The sequence below is a fragment of the Trachypithecus francoisi genome, unplaced genomic scaffold (genome assembly GCF_009764315.1).
Source record: "Trachypithecus francoisi isolate TF-2019V2 unplaced genomic scaffold, Tfra_2.0 Lachesis_group3, whole genome shotgun sequence".
Taxonomy (NCBI): Eukaryota; Metazoa; Chordata; class Mammalia; order Primates; family Cercopithecidae; genus Trachypithecus; species Trachypithecus francoisi.
The window spans coordinates 4377746-4397085 of record NW_022681468.1 but is presented as its reverse complement, the minus strand read 5'-3'; the positions used below and the strand labels follow the sequence as shown (position 1 = coordinate 4397085).

The 19340-nt window shown below is 48.2% G+C and overlaps 1 protein-coding gene and 1 non-coding gene across 4 annotated transcripts in view; both read left to right on the top strand.

The window, feature by feature from the left end:
* The first annotated feature begins 1080 nt into the window (after positions 1 to 1080).
* TRNAI-AAU lies at positions 1081 to 1154 on the top strand. Its single transcript has one exon. It is a non-coding gene; the product is annotated as a tRNA-Ile (tRNA).
* Positions 1155 to 3675: 2521 nt separating this feature from the next.
* Positions 3676 to 19340, top strand: part of ZNF839 (zinc finger protein 839) — a 28979-nt gene continuing 13314 nt past the window's right edge. Inside the window, exons 1-3 of one of the 3 annotated variants that reach the window (XM_033191230.1) lie at positions 3676 to 3883; positions 10951 to 11853; positions 18717 to 18941. In XM_033191230.1, coding sequence (XP_033047121.1) covers positions 10990 to 11853; positions 18717 to 18941 — 1089 coding nt within the window. In that variant the 5' untranslated portion in view covers positions 3676 to 3883; positions 10951 to 10989. Of the gene's footprint in view, positions 3884 to 4088; positions 4422 to 10950; positions 11854 to 18716; positions 18942 to 19340 lie in introns of those variants that run through there. The other 2 variants (XM_033191229.1, XM_033191231.1) reach the window with 2 other exon arrangements.

Below are 19340 nucleotides of genomic sequence, written 5' to 3'. Positions count from 1 at the left end.
AAAAAAAGCTGGTGCTCGCTGCTGGTGCTCCTGGAGTGGGAGGGCCACAGCAGCATACCATAGTCAGGCCCTGTAGGAGACCAGCAGGCCTCTGTGGCAGGCACTGTGGTGGTTTGTCTTCCTGGCCTTTTCCTTCTCTCTTTTTTTTTATATAGATCCTGTGCTTTTAGAGGTGGATACCATCGTTGCCCACCCAGTGGCTCTTTCAACCCTTCTACCTTGTACCATGTGATTTATTTACGTGCTCAGTTAACAAGAGAGAGAGCAAAATGAAAACATTTTTTCTGACACTGAAAAAAAAAAAGGAGAGAAATCTATGGTGGTTTGTCCACTCAATGAAACACTGAGGAATCATTTTAAATGACATTCGTAATTGTTTAGGAATATGCTTATTCTAGAACATTAAATGCAAAAAGAAAGATAAAAAATAGACTGCTTCACTGAGCTGAAATTGCGCCACTGCACTCCAGCCTGGGAGACAGAGGGAGATTCCGTCTCAAAAAAAAAAAAAAGAATGCTTCATACAAGGCTTTGGATTCTGTGTGTGTGTGTGTATATATATATATATATATATATATATATACACATGTGCAGTAGGAAAAAAACCGGCAGGAAGGAAGCCAAGACCCCAGCGGCCCTTGTTTATTGGGCGATAGGGAATTCGATAGTTCTTTTGTCCTTTGTCTGTGGTTTTCTGTAGTTTCCAAGCTTGATTTAACCATGCTAAAGGCCTCTGTTACACGAAGTTTCCACGCTGCAGGATTCTCGGAGATAAAAACAACATTGAGTTGGCATGTTTGAAAACCTTCTCACTGTCGAGCTAAGCCTCCCATGTGCAATTTGCATTTTCCCTGTGAAAGAAAGCCGCCTTCGCTGTAGGGAGCCGCCTCCCTTCTCCTTGAAGTCCCCTAGGTCTCAGTTTCTGCATCGGACCAATGGAGGTGACTGTGAAGAGGTCGAAAGTCGCTGCTGGGGCGAAGCGGAATGCAGCCAGCGGCGAGGACTCGGCGGGGAGTCACTAGGGGGCGGGCGCGGGCATGGAGCCCTCTTAAACACTCCGGTGGCAGCTTAGCGTCAGTTGGCCGGTTAGCTCAGTTGGTTAGAGCGTGGTGCTAATAACGCCAAGGTCGCGGGTTCGATCCCCGTACGGGCCAGTCGCGCTTTTTTATTTTATTTTTTCCCCCTTCTATGAATTCTTTTTGCAACTCTTTTTAAAGATGTTCCTTTCTGGTACTGTAACCGGCGTGCATGCAGGAGCGAATTGCGGAATATTTTGGACTCGGCCCAAAGGTTGTCGAAGGCGGCCTGCTGGGGAGGAACTCAGCGCGCGCTGGGGCGGTGGCTCCTCACCCCGAGTCCGGGCGCCCGCCACCACCTGAAGAGTCTGTTTTAGAATGCCATTGGTTAGGCCTTTTACATTTGTCGTTTTAAAGGACACTCGGGACATCCAAACCAATGCACATCCCCCACCCTCACCCCCCACGTTTCCTGAGGCTGCGTCTGGCCTGGAGGAACCGCCCAGTGAACACAGGTGCTCCCAGATATCACCGCCTAGTGTTCCTTGCAGAGAAGTCTTGGAGTTGAAAATTCAGGTCTGGAATGAATGCATTCCACAGAAGCGTATGGAGAGCTACTGCATGCCCAACACCGTTCTGGGCTGGGAGCAAAACGGTGAGACACAAACCCCAACCCGCGTGGAGACAGTGACCAGCCACAAGATGACTGCCATGTTTTTAGTGAGGCGTTCAGGTTGTGGAAGCCTCTGGAACCCTTCTCTTGCTCCCCTCCCCCCGCGTTTTATTTTCAGAGAGACATCTTAGGCTTCGCATTTCTTCCTCTTAGTTCTGCATTTTGCAGCCAGAGCAAGTGGATGAATTTCTCACTCGATTCAAGTTTCTAGGGTGGCCAGGTGTGTTCAGTTAAACAAAAGCCGGTTGTATAGGGTTAATGCCATTTTACGTCAGGATCCGGCAGGGGCTCCACCTGTTTTCGAAAATTCTACAGTGGAAACAGCTATTAGCTCTGACCTAAATAAGAAGCAGCTCAAAATCTACAGACCTCGGTAAGTGCCCAGAGTGTAGTAAAAGTTCTCAATAAATGCCAGTCGATGGCGCTGCTGCTATTATAAGCAAAGTTAGGAGAGCCTGGGCCAGCCGACACCCAAAATAGACACCTGGACACACGATGGATGTCACATGTTTTAATAGTGGTGCCAGGCACGTTGTTAGATGCAGGGACACAGCATGGAGGAATCGGTGGAGGTTGCTGCCCTCAAGTTTCCTGAGCTTGAAGGGGTTTAGAGTATGCCACGGTGGCATAAAAATTACTTTGAGCAGAAGGCATTTGAATTCCTGAAATGTGGCTGGGTGTGGTGGCTCATACCTGTTATCCCAGCACTTGGGGAGGCCGAGGCAGGCGGATCACCTGAGGTCAGGATTTCAAGACCAGCCTGACCAACATGATGAAACCCCCTCTCTACTAAAAATACAAAAATTAGCCGGGCGTGGGGGCGGACGCCTGTAACCCCAGCTACTCAAGAGGCTGAGGCAGGAGAACCGCATGAACCCAGGCGGTGGAAGTTGCAGTGAGCCAAGATCGTGCCACTGCACTCCAGCCTGGGTGACAGAGTGAGACTCTGTCTCAAAAAAAAAAAAAAAAAAAAAAAAAAAAAATCCTGAAATCTCTTATCTGCCGAAAAGCAGAGCTTCCCAAGATCTCAAAAGAAGCCAATTGTCAGGCCAGGAACAGTAGTTCACGCCTGCAATCCTAGCACTTTGGGAGGCCTAGGCAGGTGGATCACCTGAGATCAGGAGTTTGAGACCAGCCTGGCCAACATGGCGAATCCCCGTCTCTACTAAGAATGCAAAAATTAGCTGGGCGTGGTGGCGCGTGCCGGTAATCCCAGCTACTCCAGAGGCTGAGGTGGGAGGATCACCTGAGCCCGGGAGGTCGAGGTTGTAGTGAGCCAAGATCCTGCCACTGCACTCCATCCTGGGTGACAGAGTGAGATCTTATCTCAATAATAGTAATAATAGCAATAATAATAAAATTGTGGTAAGATACCCATAATATAAAATTCACCATTAAAAAATAACACAGAAGAGAGCAACGTGAATGCAATGTATTGATGAGGATGATCGTGATCTTCCAGAACCTTCTCTGACACCACCCAGGCCCCCCGCCTTACTTTACTGGCTTCAGCACTCATCATACTGCGCTGCAAATGCTAGTTTCCTCCTCCTCGGCACCTAGACTGTATACCCCCGGGGCGGAAACAGCGATTTACCCACCAGGTGCTTAATAGGGGTTTGTTGACCAGTGAACCTCCTGCTCTCCTTGGGGAGAGGAGCTCGGACATGTGTACACACCTGCAGCTACAAGATTCGCAGGGCGCACAGAGCCTCAACCGTAAGAAGGAGAGGCGATCAGGCTGAGGAAGATGGGGCAGTGGAGCTGGATGGATAGAGGGGGGGTTCATTCATTCGTTCACTCATTCGTTTATTCATATTTATTCATCCATCATTCATGACCTGAGCTTGTATTGTGTTCTGGGCAGGACCTGTGCTGGGCACCGACTGAGTAATATATCATCTCTCCCTTCAAGGTGCACCCAATCTGGGTGGGTGGGTAGAGAGAAGCTAGGGTGACAAGGCAAAAATTTGGGGGTTGGGAAACACTGTCGTTAACAATTCAAACTGTGGTCCCCTCTCAGATCTATAAATCCAAACGTTTGGGAGTGGGCACAGGACTCTGCATCCCCAGACAGGATCCTCCGCTGATTCGGATGCACGATTACGTCAGAACACTTGGATAGTGTGGTAACTTTTGGGCCAGGGGCTCTGGAATCCCGAAGACTGGAGATCCGGGACAGCTCTCGGAGAAGGTGAGTGTTCTCCGAGAACATCCGTGGCAAGCAATAAGGAAAATAACGTGGGTCCGCTCTGCTGATCAGCCCTAGGAGAAGCGGCGTTGTTGGCTGGGGCGGGGCACTCCATGACCTTCCCGGCCAGACACGGTCGCCTTCCGAGGTGTCTTGGCCTGCGAGGCACTCGTAGTCCGCCCCTCTCCCCGGTGACGCACATTGTAGACGCCGTCGCTCAGCGACCCGGGTTCGAGTCCCCGCCTCGGCCGCCATGGCGGATGCGAAACCGGAGGCTGGGGGCAGCAGCGAGGATGGTGGCGGCGGCGGCGGCCCGGCTCCTCCGGGCCAGAGCGGCAGTGTAGCACGTGTGGCCCCGCTGGGCCCCGAGCAGCTGCGGCGGGTCCTGGAGCAGGTGACGAAGGCACAGCCGCCGCCGCCACCGCCCCCCTTCGTGCTGCAGGACGCGGCGCGGCGGCTGCGGGACGCGGCCCAGCAGGCCGTCCTGCAGCGGGGCCCGGGCGCCGAGCCCCCTCGCCCGCCGCGCCTGCTCCCCCCCCAGGTGAGGCGTCGGAGGGACGTGGGGAAACTGAGGCCCGAAGGGTGCCGAGGCCCCGCGGCGGGGCTAGCTGCTCGTCCAGGAAGGCCAGTATCGGCCCCGGTTAAGACTCAGGGCGTCCCCAGGCTGAGCTTCTTAGGAACGGCGTTCGGCCCCCACCTGTCACCACCCTGGCATTTTCACCCCAGGAACCTCACTCTAGGAGCGGTGGCTCACGCTGGGCCCTGTGCCTGGAACGCCCGCGTGCCTTCTCTGCCTTCACAGGCCTGCTGGGGGCTTTCGCGTGCTGCCTAGCTCTTCTTACAGGCCTTTGACCGCTCGTTAAGCCTTTGTGGAGCACTTAGAGACCGTGTTCCCAGCACTCCCCACTATGTGCAGGAGGTGAAGCCTTTGAACACACTTGAACGAACATAAGGCAGGTTCTGGGGTTGATGGGGGCTGCTTTAGAGTGGGTGGTCCCTTAGGCCAGACACTGGAGCTGAAACATGAATGAATTAAAAGGAACCAACTTAGCTTTTCAGGTGTATGGTGCCGAGGCCCAGGCTTGGAACAAAGTTAAGCACAATACACTAGTTGGCTGCAGGACTTACCATCCTGGGTGATAGTGACCGATTTGTAACCGCAGTACCCAGCACAGTGCCTGATACACACTTAATGTTTGGAATATGTGAAAGCACTCTATACCACGAAACATCCTTTCCCATTGGGTTTATTTCCTGGGCCACACACCTTTTGGTTGCTAGGGGAGTGATAACTGGAACACCGTCGCCCAACTCCGGAGGGTGTAGCATAGCGCCTGAAGCCAGAGGGCCTACATGGTATCTGTAAAATTCCATCCCATTTCAGCACTGGGGTCTCACCCCAAAATTGCCAAAAGAAGAGAGCTTTTTCCACGAGAAGAAACGGATTAGAGGATAGGATCAGGAACCTTTGCTCTTGAGTTTTTTTGACTAATGTTAGCTGCTTGGGGTTGTGTCCAGTCAATCATCAAGACTGGAGAGTTGTCTTGCAAAGGTTTAGGAAGACGGGTGTGATTCTGCCCACATGCCACACTATCGCTATGTAGAGGTGTGACCTTGGGTAACTCAACCTTTTTGGACTTCGGTCTGGGTCAGAAGGCTGCAAGACGCCTTCCAGGGGCAGCCATCTGCAAAGCCTCTGCTCTGCAACGGGCACTGTGCTGGGCTGCTTAGTTTTCAGCAGGGTTTTTGTACCGGCATTTTGCAGGTGGGAAACAAGCTCAGGGAGGTTGCGTGGCTTTGCCCAAGGTCCCTCAGGTGTGGCTACTCTCCCGAGCCCCTGTACTCCTCACCATACCCTGCTGAATATGGCCACAGCTTTTTGGGTTTCGAATCCAAAAATGACATATTTTTCATAAAGTAAGAGCAAACTTAATCAAGGTTAGGTAGCATGATGGGATTGTATTTTGTAGCTAATCTAATGGAGATGATATAAATTCCACCTGCAATAATGTACCTTTGCAGCACATTCTGCTAATATTCTTTCAGCCCCAGCTGTGTCATGGAGGCCACAAAGGCAAACTGGATGTATACTTTGCCCCTCAGTAGTTTATGAACTAACAGGAGATAAAACAAGACCCATAGCCGGGCACAGTGACCCATGCCTGTAATCCCAGCACTTTGGGAGGCCGAGACTGGCGGATCACAGGTCAGGAGTTCTAGACTAGCCTGGCCAATATGGTGAAACCCTGTCTCTACTAAAAATACAAAAATTAGCTAGGCGTGGTGGTGGGCGCCTGTAATCCCAGCTCGGGAGGCTGAGGCAGGAGAATCACTTGAATCCAGGGGGTGGAGGTTGCAGTGAGCCGAAATTGCACCACTGCACTCCAGCCTGGGCGACAGAGTGAGACTCCTTCTCAAAAAAAAACCAAAAAAACAAAATACCCAGATAACTTCTAATCAAGGCCAGAAAGCTAAAGATAGTGAAAAGAACTAAAAGTATTTAGAGAAAGGGAGATTGTTCCTGGCTGAGGAGATCAGAAGCAGCTTTGTTGAAGAGGTGGTATCTGAACTAGATTTGAAAGGGTGAGTCTGGGTTGAAAATGCAGAAGAGGAGAGGCAGGTTCTGCGGTGGGTGGTGGGGTACATTTCAACAACCACAGCAGAAGGCCCAGTGTTTGCTGTGGGGGATGGTGTGGATCAGGAGCACAGACCAGTGGACACACTTGGGTCAGATCGGGGCCCCGTCTCTCCTGACCCTCCCTGTTTCCACCCCACGGAAATTTCCAGTGCCATCCAGCATGCTGTGCCCCTTTTCATGCATCCGTGCATTTACACATGGCTGTATGCCCTTCTTCACCTGGCAAAAATGCCCAGCCTTCAAAATGCCCCTCAGAGATCACTGCTTCTGGGCAGCCCACTACCTCTGGGCCGTTTCTGCCTCTTTATTGCACCTGTTGTACCACGATGACGTTTTTCCTGTCTGCCTCACCTGTCTGCATTCCTTAGGGAACCTTGTCTGCCTTCGGAATAGTCAGTGGAGCTTTTGAAAGGGCAGATCTTGGGGCCCCACCCCAGGAGATCCGATTCAGCAGGTCTGCAGGGACTGAGGCATGGCAGGGGAAACCGCCCACCATCTCAAGGGTGAGGGTACGACTTGGCTAGTGTGTATGTATTCTGCCCAGAAATACTTAGTCAGTGTTAGCTGAGTTAACTAAACATAACAAAGTATAAGCATAATACCCACAGGGTAAGCCAGTCAGGACAGAGAATAAATACATTAATAGTCTGGTTTTGCCACTGTGGTTATCCTAAAACAGTAGAGTTTAGTGTATTTTTATATATGTATTCTGTTTTTGTTTTGGGGTTTTGTTGAAACAGGGTCTTTCTTTCTCACCCAGGTTGGACTGATCTCGGCTCACTACAGCCTGGAACTCCCAGGCTCAAATGATCCTCCCACCTCAGCATTCTGAGTAGCTGGGGCTACGGGCATGCACCATCATGCCTGGCTAATTTAGAAATGTTTTGTAGAGACAGGGTCTCACTATGTTGTCCAGGCTGGCCTTGAACTCCTGGCCTCAAGCAATCCTCCCACCTCAGCATCTCAAAGCACTGGGATTACAGGTGTGACTGGCAGTAACATGAAAGAGATGGGGTTCTTGAAGGATACGCACAGTCAATCTCGTCATTTGATTCACAAGTAGCCCAGGAGTTGAGGACTCCCAGGGCTATGGTGCCAGCTCTGTACAATTCTTCATACAAAGTGTTGGCCGATCTCTGCTATTTGTACTAGAATAACAAGAAACAGATGAGAGACACACTCCAGCTTGATCTCAGTGAGGATTTTTATTCTGTCCTGTGTGACATTTTTGGTGATGCTCCACTGTTTGAGGGTCACACCAGAAGGTTCAGTCCAAAGAGGGCCACTTGGTGATTCCAAATAAGTGATTCTCAACCGAGGGCAGTTTTGCCCCACAGGGGGCACTTGGCAATGTCTTCATTGTCAGGACTCGGGATCACTGCTGGCATCTAGTGGGTAGAGGCAGAGATGCTGCTGGACATCCTCCAGCCACCCATGTCAAAGGATTATGTTCTGAAATGTTGATTGGGAAATCGTGCTCTGGATGGTGAGGTTTGCCTCTTTTTCTCCCTGGAGGAAACTGCTCATTATTTCTGCTCTGTGAGGGCGGGAGGCTTCTTTCTTTTGCTTCCCCGTCCTTCTCCCCTAAGCTGTATGACAGCTGTTTCCCTGACACCTGGAACAGTGTTTCTGGCACGCGGTCAGTGCTCAATCAATATTTGTGGGATGTTATTGAAGGTAGTTCTCCCCTTTGGTAGGTGTTTTGCTATTATAGAGAGTGCTGCTTTGAACTTTGTAGAACAGAACATCTTTGTGGCCACCTGACTTTTTTTATACAATCCAGGAAATGGAATTACTGGATCAAAAAGCACACGTATTTGAAATTTTGTTAGATATATTTGTAAAAAGTTATTGAAGATACTCAGCCCTACGCCTAGGTGCATGCCCCCAGAGAAACTCACGCATGTACCCACATACATCGTGAGGATTCAGAGCAGACCTTAGGAACAGAAGGCTGGAAACCACCTGTCCATCAACAGGAGACTGGTGTACTCATACTGCAGAGAAAATGAACCCCTGAGACCTACCCATGTTAATGTGGATAAAATTCACAAAGCAAAATGAAGAAACCTAGAAAAGGCCTTTGAAGTTGCAGGAGATGATAACATTTATATAAAGTTGAAAAACATTTCAGAGCTGAACTATATATTTTTAGAAATATCTGCATATGCCATATAAATTTTTAAAAAGCATAAGAATGCTAAACATGGGAGGCCAAGGCGGGTGGATCATGAGATCAGGAGATTGAGGCCATCCTGGCTAACATGGTGAAACCCCGTCTCTACTAAAAATACAAAAAATTAGCCGGACATGGTGGCGGGCGCTTGTAATCCCAGCTACTCGGGAGGCTGAGGCAGGAGAATGGCGTGAACCCAGGAGGCGGAGCTTGCAGTGAGCCGAGATCGCGCCACTGCACTCCAGCCTGGGCGACAGAGTGAGACTCCATCTCAAAAACAACCAACCAAAAAAAGAATGCTAAACAGCACATTCAGGACAGGGTGAAGAAAAGGGCATGCAGGTTGGGCAATAGGAAGCTGGGTAACATTGTTCCTTAGGGCTTTTTTGTGGCTTCCAGAATTTCATTAAAAACTTTTTAAAAAACATGGGCCCACATTATGAATTACATCTGCTTTTAGAGTACTAAAAACTCCAAAAACACATGGGTAACGCCGGGCACGGTGGCTCACACCTGTAATTCCAGCACTTTGGGAGGCCGAGGTGGGTGGATCATGAGGTCAGGAGTACGAGACCACCCTGACCAACATGGTGAAACCCCATCTCTACTAAAAATAAAAAAATTAGCTAGGCATGGTGGTGGGCGCCTGTAATCCCAGCTACTCAGGAGGCTGAGGCAGGAGAATCGCTTGAACCTGGGATCTGGAGGTTGCACTGAGCCAGGATAGCGCCACTACACTCCAGCCTGGACAACAGAGCGAGACTCCATCTTAAAAAAAAAAAAAAATAGCTGGTGTGGTGGCACACACCTGTGATCCCAGCTATTCAGTAGGCTGAGGCAGGAGAATCGTTTGAACCTGGGAGGTGGAGGTTGCAGTGGCACTCCAGCCTGAGCAACAGAACAAGACTCCATCTCGAAAAAAAAAAAACATAAAACAAAAAACTGGCCAGGTGTGGTGGCTCACGCCTGTAATCCCAGCACTTTGGGAGGCTGAGGCAGGTGGATCGCCAGAGGTCAGGAGTTCGAGACCAGCCTGAATGATGAAACCCTGTCTCTACTAAAAATACAAAAATTAGCCGGGGTGTGGTGGCATGCGCCTGTAGTCCCAGATACTTGGGAGACTGAGGCAGGAAAATCACTTGAACTCGGGAGGTGGAGGTTGCACTGAGCCGAGATTGTGCTGTTCCACTCTAGCCTGGGCAACAGAGCGAGAGTCGATCTCAAAAGAAAAAAAAGCCCACATAGGTAGAACTGTTAAGAAGGCTCTTATTATCTCTTAATTGGTCATGAAATCAACTTAGTGGATTATGACTAGTATTTTTTAAAAAGTGATGTAGAATAGGGTTAGGTGTGGTGGCTCAGGCCTATAATCCTGTAATCCCAGCACTTTGGGAGGCCAAGGCAGGTGGATCAATCACTTGACGTCAGGAGTTTGAGACCAGCCGGCCAACGTGGTGAAACCCGTCTCTACCAAAAAATTCAAAAATTAGCCGGGTGTGGTGGCAGCTACTCAGGATGCTGAGATGGGAGAATTACTCAAACCAGGAGGCAGAAGTTGCAGTGAGCCGAGATTGCGCCACTGCGCTCTAGCCTGGGTGACAGAGTGAGACCCTGATCTCGTAAAAGAAAAAAAAAAGTGATGTGGAATAGATACAATCAGTGGGCATTTATATAGGAATGGTAACGAGTTCCATCAGCTTTTTATTTATGTATGCAGATATTTATATACGCGTGTACTGGGTCATAATGTAAAGGGTAGCATAGTGATCTCTGTTTTTGTTTTTTGAGATGGAGGCTCACTCTGTTGCCCAGGCTGGAGTGCAGTGGTACAATCTCAGCTCACTGTAACCTCCTCCTCCCGGGTTCAAGCGATTCTCATGCCTCAGCCCGCTGAGTAGCTGGGATTACAGGCATGCATCAACACGCCCAGCTAATTTTTGTATTTTTAGTAGAGATGGAGTTTCACCATGTTGGCCAGGTTGGTCTCGAACTCCTGACCTCAAGTAATCAGCCTGCCTCGGCCTCCCAAAGTGCTGGGATTACAGGTTGAGCCACCAAGCCCAACTTATATCACTGTGGTCTCTGGTCAGAAAGGTCTGGAAAACACCACCTTAGTACAAACACATTATATCAATTTTTATATGTAAGATATAATTTAGAAAAAATGTCAATAATGGGTTTATGATGAGAGTGAAATTGCAGACACATTGATAAGCTCAATGCTTCTTTTCTCTTTCTTGTCTTTCTGTACATAAGCAACTAGAAGCCATTTGTGTCAAGGTAACATCTGGAGAAATGAAAGGTCAGGAAAAGCCAATGCCCTTACCAGCCACAATCCAGCCCCAAACTGCAAGACAGAGCCAGCCACCCCAGGGGAATTCCTGCCTCGTGGGACTCCGCATCAGCAGCCCTCAGCTGCTCAGGGTACAGCCGCCTGTGAGAACCGAGCCACAGTCATGCTTCCTAAGTGACTTGCGCCAACCTCCTCCTCAGGTGTTCATACAGAGACCGCTGCCAGCCCTCCAGGTGGTCCCTGCAAAGAAAGTCCCAGCCCCCAAGACTCCAAATGAACAGGGCTCAGTGTTGACTCCTTTATCTGCCTCCAACCCGCTGGCAGTAACATCTCTTTCATCCAGTTCAGTACATCCATTTGTTTCCAACTTGCATACAAAACATACTGAGAAACTGAAAAAATCGTTAAAAGTAAAGACACGTTCTGGACGGGTATCTCGACCTCCCAAGTATAAAGCTAAAGATTATAAGTTCATAAAAACAGAGGATTTGGCAGATAGTCATCTGTCAGATTCTGATGATTATTCAGAACTCTGTGTGGAAGAAGATGAAGATCAGAGAGAGAGGCACACGCTCTTTGACTTATCGAGCTGCTCCCTGAGGCCCAAAAGCTTTAAGTGTCAGACTTGTGAAAAGTCATATATAGGAAAGGGGGGACTGGCCCGACATTTTAAACTTAATCCAGGCCATGGCCAGGTGGACCCTGAGATGGTGCTGTCTGAGAAAGCCAATGGAAGCACCCTCCAGGGGTGCACGGAGGAAAGGATGCTCAGCCTGACCTCCCCGGGGCTGTCCATGCCAGCGGCTGCGTGCGAGGGAGGGGCCCGCTCCTGCTTGGTGACAGAGTCAGCACACGGTGGCCTGCAGGTAATATTTCTGTCTGGGTATGTGTCTTTTTATTTAGTCATTCTCAGACTGCTATAAAGAAACACCTGAGACCGGGTATTTTATAAACCGAAGAGGTTTAGTTGGCTCACGGTTCCAGACTGTACAGGAAACATGGTGCTGGCATCTGCTCGGCTTCTGGGGAGGCCTTGGGAACCAGATTCAGGGTGAAGGCAGAGTGGGAGCAGGCACCTCCTGTGGCCACAGCAGGAACAAGGAGCAGGGGGAGGTGTCACACGCTCATTTATTTTTTTCAGACGGGTGCTGGCTCTGTAATCCAGGCTGGAGCACAGTGGCCTGATCTTGGCTCACTGCAACCTCTGCCTCCCCAGTTCAAGTGATTCTCCTGCCTCAGCCTCCCAAGTGGCTGGGATTACAGGTACCCGCCACCACGCCTGGCTAATTTTTGTATTTTTGGTAGAGATGAGGTTTCACCATGTTGGCCAGGCTGGTCTTGAACTCCTGACCCCAGGTGATCCGCCTGCCTCAGCCTCCCAAAGTGCTGGGATTACAGGTGTGAGCCGCCACGCCCAGCGAGCACACACTTTTAAACAACCAGATATTATGAGGACTCACTATCGTGAGAGCAGTGCCAAGGGGATGTTGCTGAACCAGCCATGAAGGTTCTGTCCCCATGATCCAGCAGCCACCTCCCACCAGGCCCCACCTCTATCGTTGGGGATTACACTTCAACATGAGATTTGGTGGGGACACATGTTCAAACCAAATCAGTCCCAGTTCCTGCCCCTGCCTGCTTATCATCCATACACTGACCTTTAGGGTGTCTGATGGGGACTCAGGTGAAAGCTTAGGTGGGACCAGAATCATTCTAGTGGAGGATCTGAGACCCCCACGTTGTCTGCACTGCTGCCCAACAGGCCAGGAGATGTATGTCTTCTGTGTGTCGGCATGATTTCGTGAGCACATCTGATGGGAATGCATCCGTCAGCTCTTTAGGTTTGGTCAGTAAAACCAATGGCAGTGCACTCGTGGCTGACGCTGCCATTACAGAGGGTGTTGTTGAGAAAAGGAGTCCCCGGGGGTGCTTCTGGAGTGTCAACAGCCCCTGGCTGCTTAGCGTGTCCTCTCCCCCTTCTGCACCTTCTGAAACTCCTGATAAAGCAGGTGTGAGTCGCTATGAGTTGCATTATCACATAAAAAATTTTTTTTCTAAAATATTTTATTGGGCCGGGTGCAGTGGCTCACGCCTGTAATCCCAGCACTTTGGGAGGCCGAGGCGGACAGATCACCTGAAGTGACAAGTTCGAGACCAGGCTGGCCAACATGGTGAAACCCCATCTCTGTTAAAAATACAAAATTAGCCAGGTGTGGTAGCACATGCCTGTAGTCCCAACTACTTGAGAGGCTGAGGCAGGAGAATTGCTTGAACTTGGGAGGCGGAGGTTGCAGTGAGCCGAGATGGCACCATTGCACTCCAGCCTGGGCAACAACAGCAAGACTCTATCTCAAAAAAAAAAAAATATATATATATATATATACACACACACACACACACATATATACATATATATAGTAGTAAAATACACATAGCATGACATTTACCGTCTTAACCATATTTAAGTGTATGGTTCAAGGGTATTAAATACATTCACAGTGCTGTGCAACCATCACCCCCACACATCTCCAGAACTCCTCATCTTCTAAAACTAAAACTCCGAGCTTCACGTTGGGCAAGTGAAAAAGAAACAAAAAACTAAAACTCTGTCCCTGTAAACACCAACTCTCCATTCCCCTTTCCCCCAACCCCGGCAGCCACTATTCTACTTTCTGTCTTCTATGATTTTGACTACTCTAATTTCCTTATAGAAGTGGAGTCACAGGATATTTGTCTTTCTGTGGCTGGCTTATTTCACTTAGCACGATATCCAAGGTTCATGTTGTAGCCAATGTCAGAATGTCCTTCCTCTGTAAGACTGAGTAATAGCTCACTGTGTGTACATACCACATGTTGCTTACTCATCTGTCAGTGGACACGTGGGTTGCTTTTACCTTCTGGCTTTTGTGAATGATGCTGCTGTGAACACGGATGTTCAATTACATCTTGAGACCCTGCTTTCTATTTTTTTTCTTTTTTGAGACAGAGAATCGCTCTGACACCAGGCTGGAGTGCAGTGGCGTGATCTCAGTTCACTGCAACCTCTGCCTCCCGGGTTCAAGCTGTTCTCCTGCCTCAGCCTCCCGAGTAGCTGGGACTACAGGCGCCCGCCACCATGCCCAGCTAAGTTTTCGTATTTTTAGTAGAGACGGAGTTTCACCATGTTAGCCAGGATGGTCTCAATCTCTTGACCTTGTGATCCACCCGCCTTAGCTGCCCAAAGTGCTAGGATTACAGGCATGAGCCACCACGCCCAGCCCAGTTTCTTTGGGTATATATCCAGAAGTGGAATTACTAGATTTTAAGTGGAATTATTTTATTTTATTTTCAAATTGTTCATTGTGTTTAGAAATGCAGTATTTACTTTTTTTTTTTTTTTTCAGTTTGGCTCTGTTGCCCAGGCTGGAGTGCAGTGGTGTGATCTTGGCTCACTGCAACCTCCGCCCCCTGGTTGCAAGCAATTCTCCTGACTCAGCCTTTCTAGTAGCTGGAATTACAGGCATGTGCTACCATACCTGGTTGATTTTTGTACTTTTAGTGGAGACGGGGTTTCGCCATATTGGCCAGGCTGGTGTCCAATTTCTGGCCTCAACTGATCTACCCACCTCAGCCTCCCAAAATGCTGGGATTATAGGCATAAGCCACCGCACCCAGCCTCATTTATTAATTCTAATTGTGTGTGTGTATGTGTGTAATCTTTAGGCATTTCTACATATAATATCATATCTGCAAATAGAGATAATTTTACTTCTTTCTTTCTTTTTTTTTTTTTTTTTTTTGAGATGAAGTTTTGCTCTGTCACCCAGGCTGGAGTGCAATGGCGCAGTATCAGCTTACCGCAACCTCCACCTCCTGGGTTCACACGATTCTCCTGCCTCAACCTCCCGAGTAGCTGGGATTACAGGTGCCTGCCACCAGGCCCAGCTAATTTTTTGTATTTTTAGTAGAGACGCGGGTTTCACCATGTTGGCCAGGCTGGTCTTGAACTCCTTACCTCAGGTGATCCGCCTGCCTCAGCCTCCCAAAGTGCTGGGATTACAGGCATGAGCTACCGTTTTCTTTCTTTTTCTTGCCTAAGTATGCTGGCTAGAACTTCCAGCACTGTGTTGAACAGAAGTAATGAATGCAGGCATCCTTGCCTTGTTCCTGCTTTTAGAAGAAAAGTTTTCAGTTTTTCACCATTGAGCGTGATGTGGGTTTTTCATATATGGCTTTTATTATGTTGAGGTAGTTTCTTCTATTGGTTTGTTGAGTGTTTTTATCATGAAAGGGTGTTGAATTTTGTCCATGCTTTTTCTGCATCAACTGAGATGATCATATTTTTTTCCTTCATTCTGTTAATATGGTATATTACACTGATCAGCTTTCATATATTGAACCATCTTTGCTTTCTAGGGGTAAATCCCACTTGGTCACAGCATACAATCCTGTTAATAAGCTGCTGATTTTGGTTTGCTAGTATTTGTTTTTCTACATCAGTGCTCGTGAGAGATATTGGCCTGTAGTTTCCTTTCTTGTGGCTTCGGCTGGCTTTGGTTTCAGAGAAATGCTGGCCTCATAGAATGAGTGAGGGAGTGTTCTCTCCTCTTTCATTTTTGAAAATGTTTAAATAAAGGATTGGTGTTCATTCTTTAAATGTTTGATATAATTTGCCAGTGAAGCCATCAGGTCCAGGAATTTTCTTTGTTGGGAGATTTTTGATTCAATCTCCTCACTACTTTTATGTCTATTCAGATTTTCTTTTTCTTTTTTTTTTTGAGATGGAATCTCACTCTGTCACCCAGGCTGGAGTGCAGTGGCATGATCTGGCTTACTGTAACCTCCAAGCGATTCAAGCGATTCTCCTGCCTCAGGCTCCCGAGTAGCAGGGATTACAGTCATGCACCACCATGCCCAGCTAATTTTTTTGTGTGTATTTTTAGCAGAGATGGGGTTTCACCATGATGGCCAAGCTGGTTTTGAACTCCTGACCTCAAGTGATCTGCCCGCCTCGGTCTCCCAAAGTGCTAGGATTACAGGTGTGAGCCACTGTGCCTGGCCTCAGATTTTCTACTTCTTTGTGATTTAGTTTTGGCAGGTTTTGTGTATGTAGGAATTTGTCCATTTCATTTAGGTTATTCATGTTGTGCAGTAGTTTATAGTATTTAGTATTCTATTATAATTCTCTCTTTTTATTATGTTTTATTTATTTATTTTTTGAGATGGAGTTTTGCTCTTGTTGCCCAGGCTGGAGTGCAATGGCACGATCTCGGCTCACTGCAATCTCTGCCTCCCGGGTTCAAGGGATTCTCCTGCCTCAGCCTCCCTAGTAGCTGAGATTACAGGCACCTGCCACCATGCCAAGCTATTTTTTTGTATTTTTAGTAGAAACGGGGTTTCACTATGTTGGCTAGGCTAGTCTTGAACTCCTGACCTCAGGCAATCCACCTGCCTCAGTCCCCCAAAGTGCTGGCATTACAGGCATGAGCCACCGCTCCCGGCTCTTTTTTTTTTTTTTTTTGAGATAGAGTCTCACTCTGTTGCCCTGGCTAGAGTGCAGTGGTGTGATTTCAGCTCACTGCAACCTCCACCTCCTGGTGGAGTGATTCTTCTGCCTCAGCCTTCAGACGTGTACCACCACACCTGGCCAATTTTTGTAATTTTAATAGAGACAGTGTTTCACCATGTTGTCCAGGCTGGTCTCAAACTCCTGACTTCAGGTGATCTACCCGCCTCGGCCTCCCAAAGTGCTGGGATAAAAGGCATGAGCCACTGGCGTGCCTGGCCTTTATTTTATTTTTCTACATTATTATTCCTATTTTCAGAGGAGAGAATTGTCAGGGAATGAGGAAATAGGACCTGAGGACAAGGTCAGATCTAGGGTTCTCTTCAAAAGCCATGCAGATGCTTGGAGACAGACAGTAGACTGGTGGCTGCCAGGGCCTGTCGGGAGGGAGGAAGGAGGAGTGACTGCTCATGGGTACGGTCTCTTTCCGAGCTGATGAAACTGTCCTGGAATTAGATAGTGGTGATGGTTGCACAATTTCATGAATCTATTATGGCCACTGAATTATATACTTTCAAAGGATAAATTTTATGGTATTTTAATCTATCCAGTAAAATAATTTAAAAGTTTTAAAAGTCATGGATAAGTAATGAATTAGGAACAAAATTCAGGTTAGGTTTTAAGATGACAGTCACATCAGAGAAGTCTTTTTTTTTTTGAGACAGAGTTTCCCTCTTGTCGCCCAGGCTGGAGTACAGTGGTGTGATCTCGGCTCACTGCAACCTCTACCTCCCAGGTTCAAGTGATTCTCCTGCCTTAGCCTCCCAAGTAGCTGGAATTACAGGCTTTTGCCGCCACACCCAGCTATTTTTTTGTATTTTTTTAGTGGAGATGGGGTTTCACCATGTTGTCCAGGCTGGTCTTGAACTCCTGACCTCAGGTGATCCACTCATCTTGGCCTCCCAAAGTGCTGGGATTACAGGTGTGAGCCACTGTGCCCAGCTCCAGGGAAGTCTTTTGTTTCATTTTGGTCAACATCCCAGGGTTACAGTTTGCTACTCCAGACTTAGAGGCTAGCTAATATTTAAATTTTTTTATTTTTTATTTTTAGACAGGGTCTTACTCTGTCACAGTGTTGCAACCATGGTTCACTGCTGCTTCAGTCTCCAGGGCCCAACCTTCTGGGCTCAAGGAGTCCTCCCACTTCAGCCTCCCAAGTAGCTGGGATTGCAGAACACACCACGAGGCCTGGCTAGTTTTTGTATGTTTGTAGAGATAGGGTTTTACCATGTTGTAGAGGCTGGTCTCAAACTTCTGGGCTCAAGCAGTCCTCTTGCCTCGGCCTCCCAAAGTGCTGGGATTACAGGCATGAGCCACTGTGCCTGGCCAATTTTTTTTTAACTTAATTTTTTTTTTTGTAGAGATGGAGTGTCACTATATTGCCCAGGCTGGCCTCCAACTTGTGGGCTCAAGTGATCCTCCTGCCTTGGCCTCCCAAAGTGCTGGGATTACAGGGGTGAGCCAGTGTACCCAGCCTGCCTAGCTAATATTGATCCTGTGTCCAACAGGGATTTTGTTGGGAACATTTAAGATGCATTGATTATAATTAATATTTCTTGATTATGTGAAGAAGAAATAATTTAGCAAGTTCATTGCTTTTGACTTGACATTTTTCTGCTTTAAGGCTTTCATGGCAGGAAAGGAGGGAGTGCAGCAAGAGTTGAAAAACTACGTAGCTATTTGGTACTGTGTTCACTACTTGGGCAACTGGATCATTAGAAGCCCAGACCTCAGCATGATACAGTAGACCCATGTAACAAACCTGCACATGGACCTCCAAATCCAAAACTTAAACAAACAGGTTTGTTTTTCTTTTCTTTTTTTTTTTTGAGACAGAGTTTCACTCTGTCGCCCAGGTTGGAGTGCAGGGGTGCGATCTCGGCTCGCTGCAATCTCTGCCTCCTGGGTTCAAGTGATTCTCCTGCTTCAGCCTCCCAGGTAGCCAGGACTACAGGCACGCGCCACCATGCCTGGCTAATTTTTTGAATTTTTAGTAGAGATGGGGTTTCACCATGCTGGCCAGGTTAGTCTCAAACTCCTAACCTCAAATGATCCATCTGCCTCAGGCTCCCAAAGTGCTGGGATTTCAGATGTGAGCCACTGCGCCCAGCCACTAAAAGGTTTTTATGGGGTATATAAAGCGTGCTTGTTTTATTTTATTTTTGGGTGTGCAACACTGTCTAGAATGGTCAGTCTGTAGACATTGAAGAGACATTGCCATCTGAACCGGAGAATGGAGCTCTTTTGGGATCAGAGAGATACCAAGGACCTAGAAGAGGTGCATGCTCAGAGGCCCCTGCAGAGTCCCGCACAGCTGTCCTCCAGCAGAGAAGAGCCGCTCAGCTGCCTGGTGGCCCTGCTGCGGCAGGGGAGCAGAGGGCGTCGCCAAGCAAAGCCAGGCTCAAGGAGGTACCTCACTCTTAAACCCTGGGCTTGAAAACCGTGTCTTTAGCATGATATGTGGCAATTCACTATTAGTTTCTGAATCACCTAAACCGTTCACCTGAAATGTCGTTGCATTAAGTGTGTGATGAAGCCAAGGACAGTAATATCTGAACTAATTCATACTCTTACCGTTTAAAGTGACTATATGGTCTTTGGTGTAGCTCAAAAGCTGCTTGACTTGATAAGTTGTGGAATAATTATAACCTGCGTTTATATGGACGCAGTTTAGAAAACGATGGAAATGGTTTTCACAATCATTATTTTTTTTTTTTTGAGATGGAGTCTCACACTGTCGCCCAGGCTGGAGTGCAGTGGTGTGATCCCAGCTCACTGCAACCTCCACCTCCCGGGTTCAGGCGATTC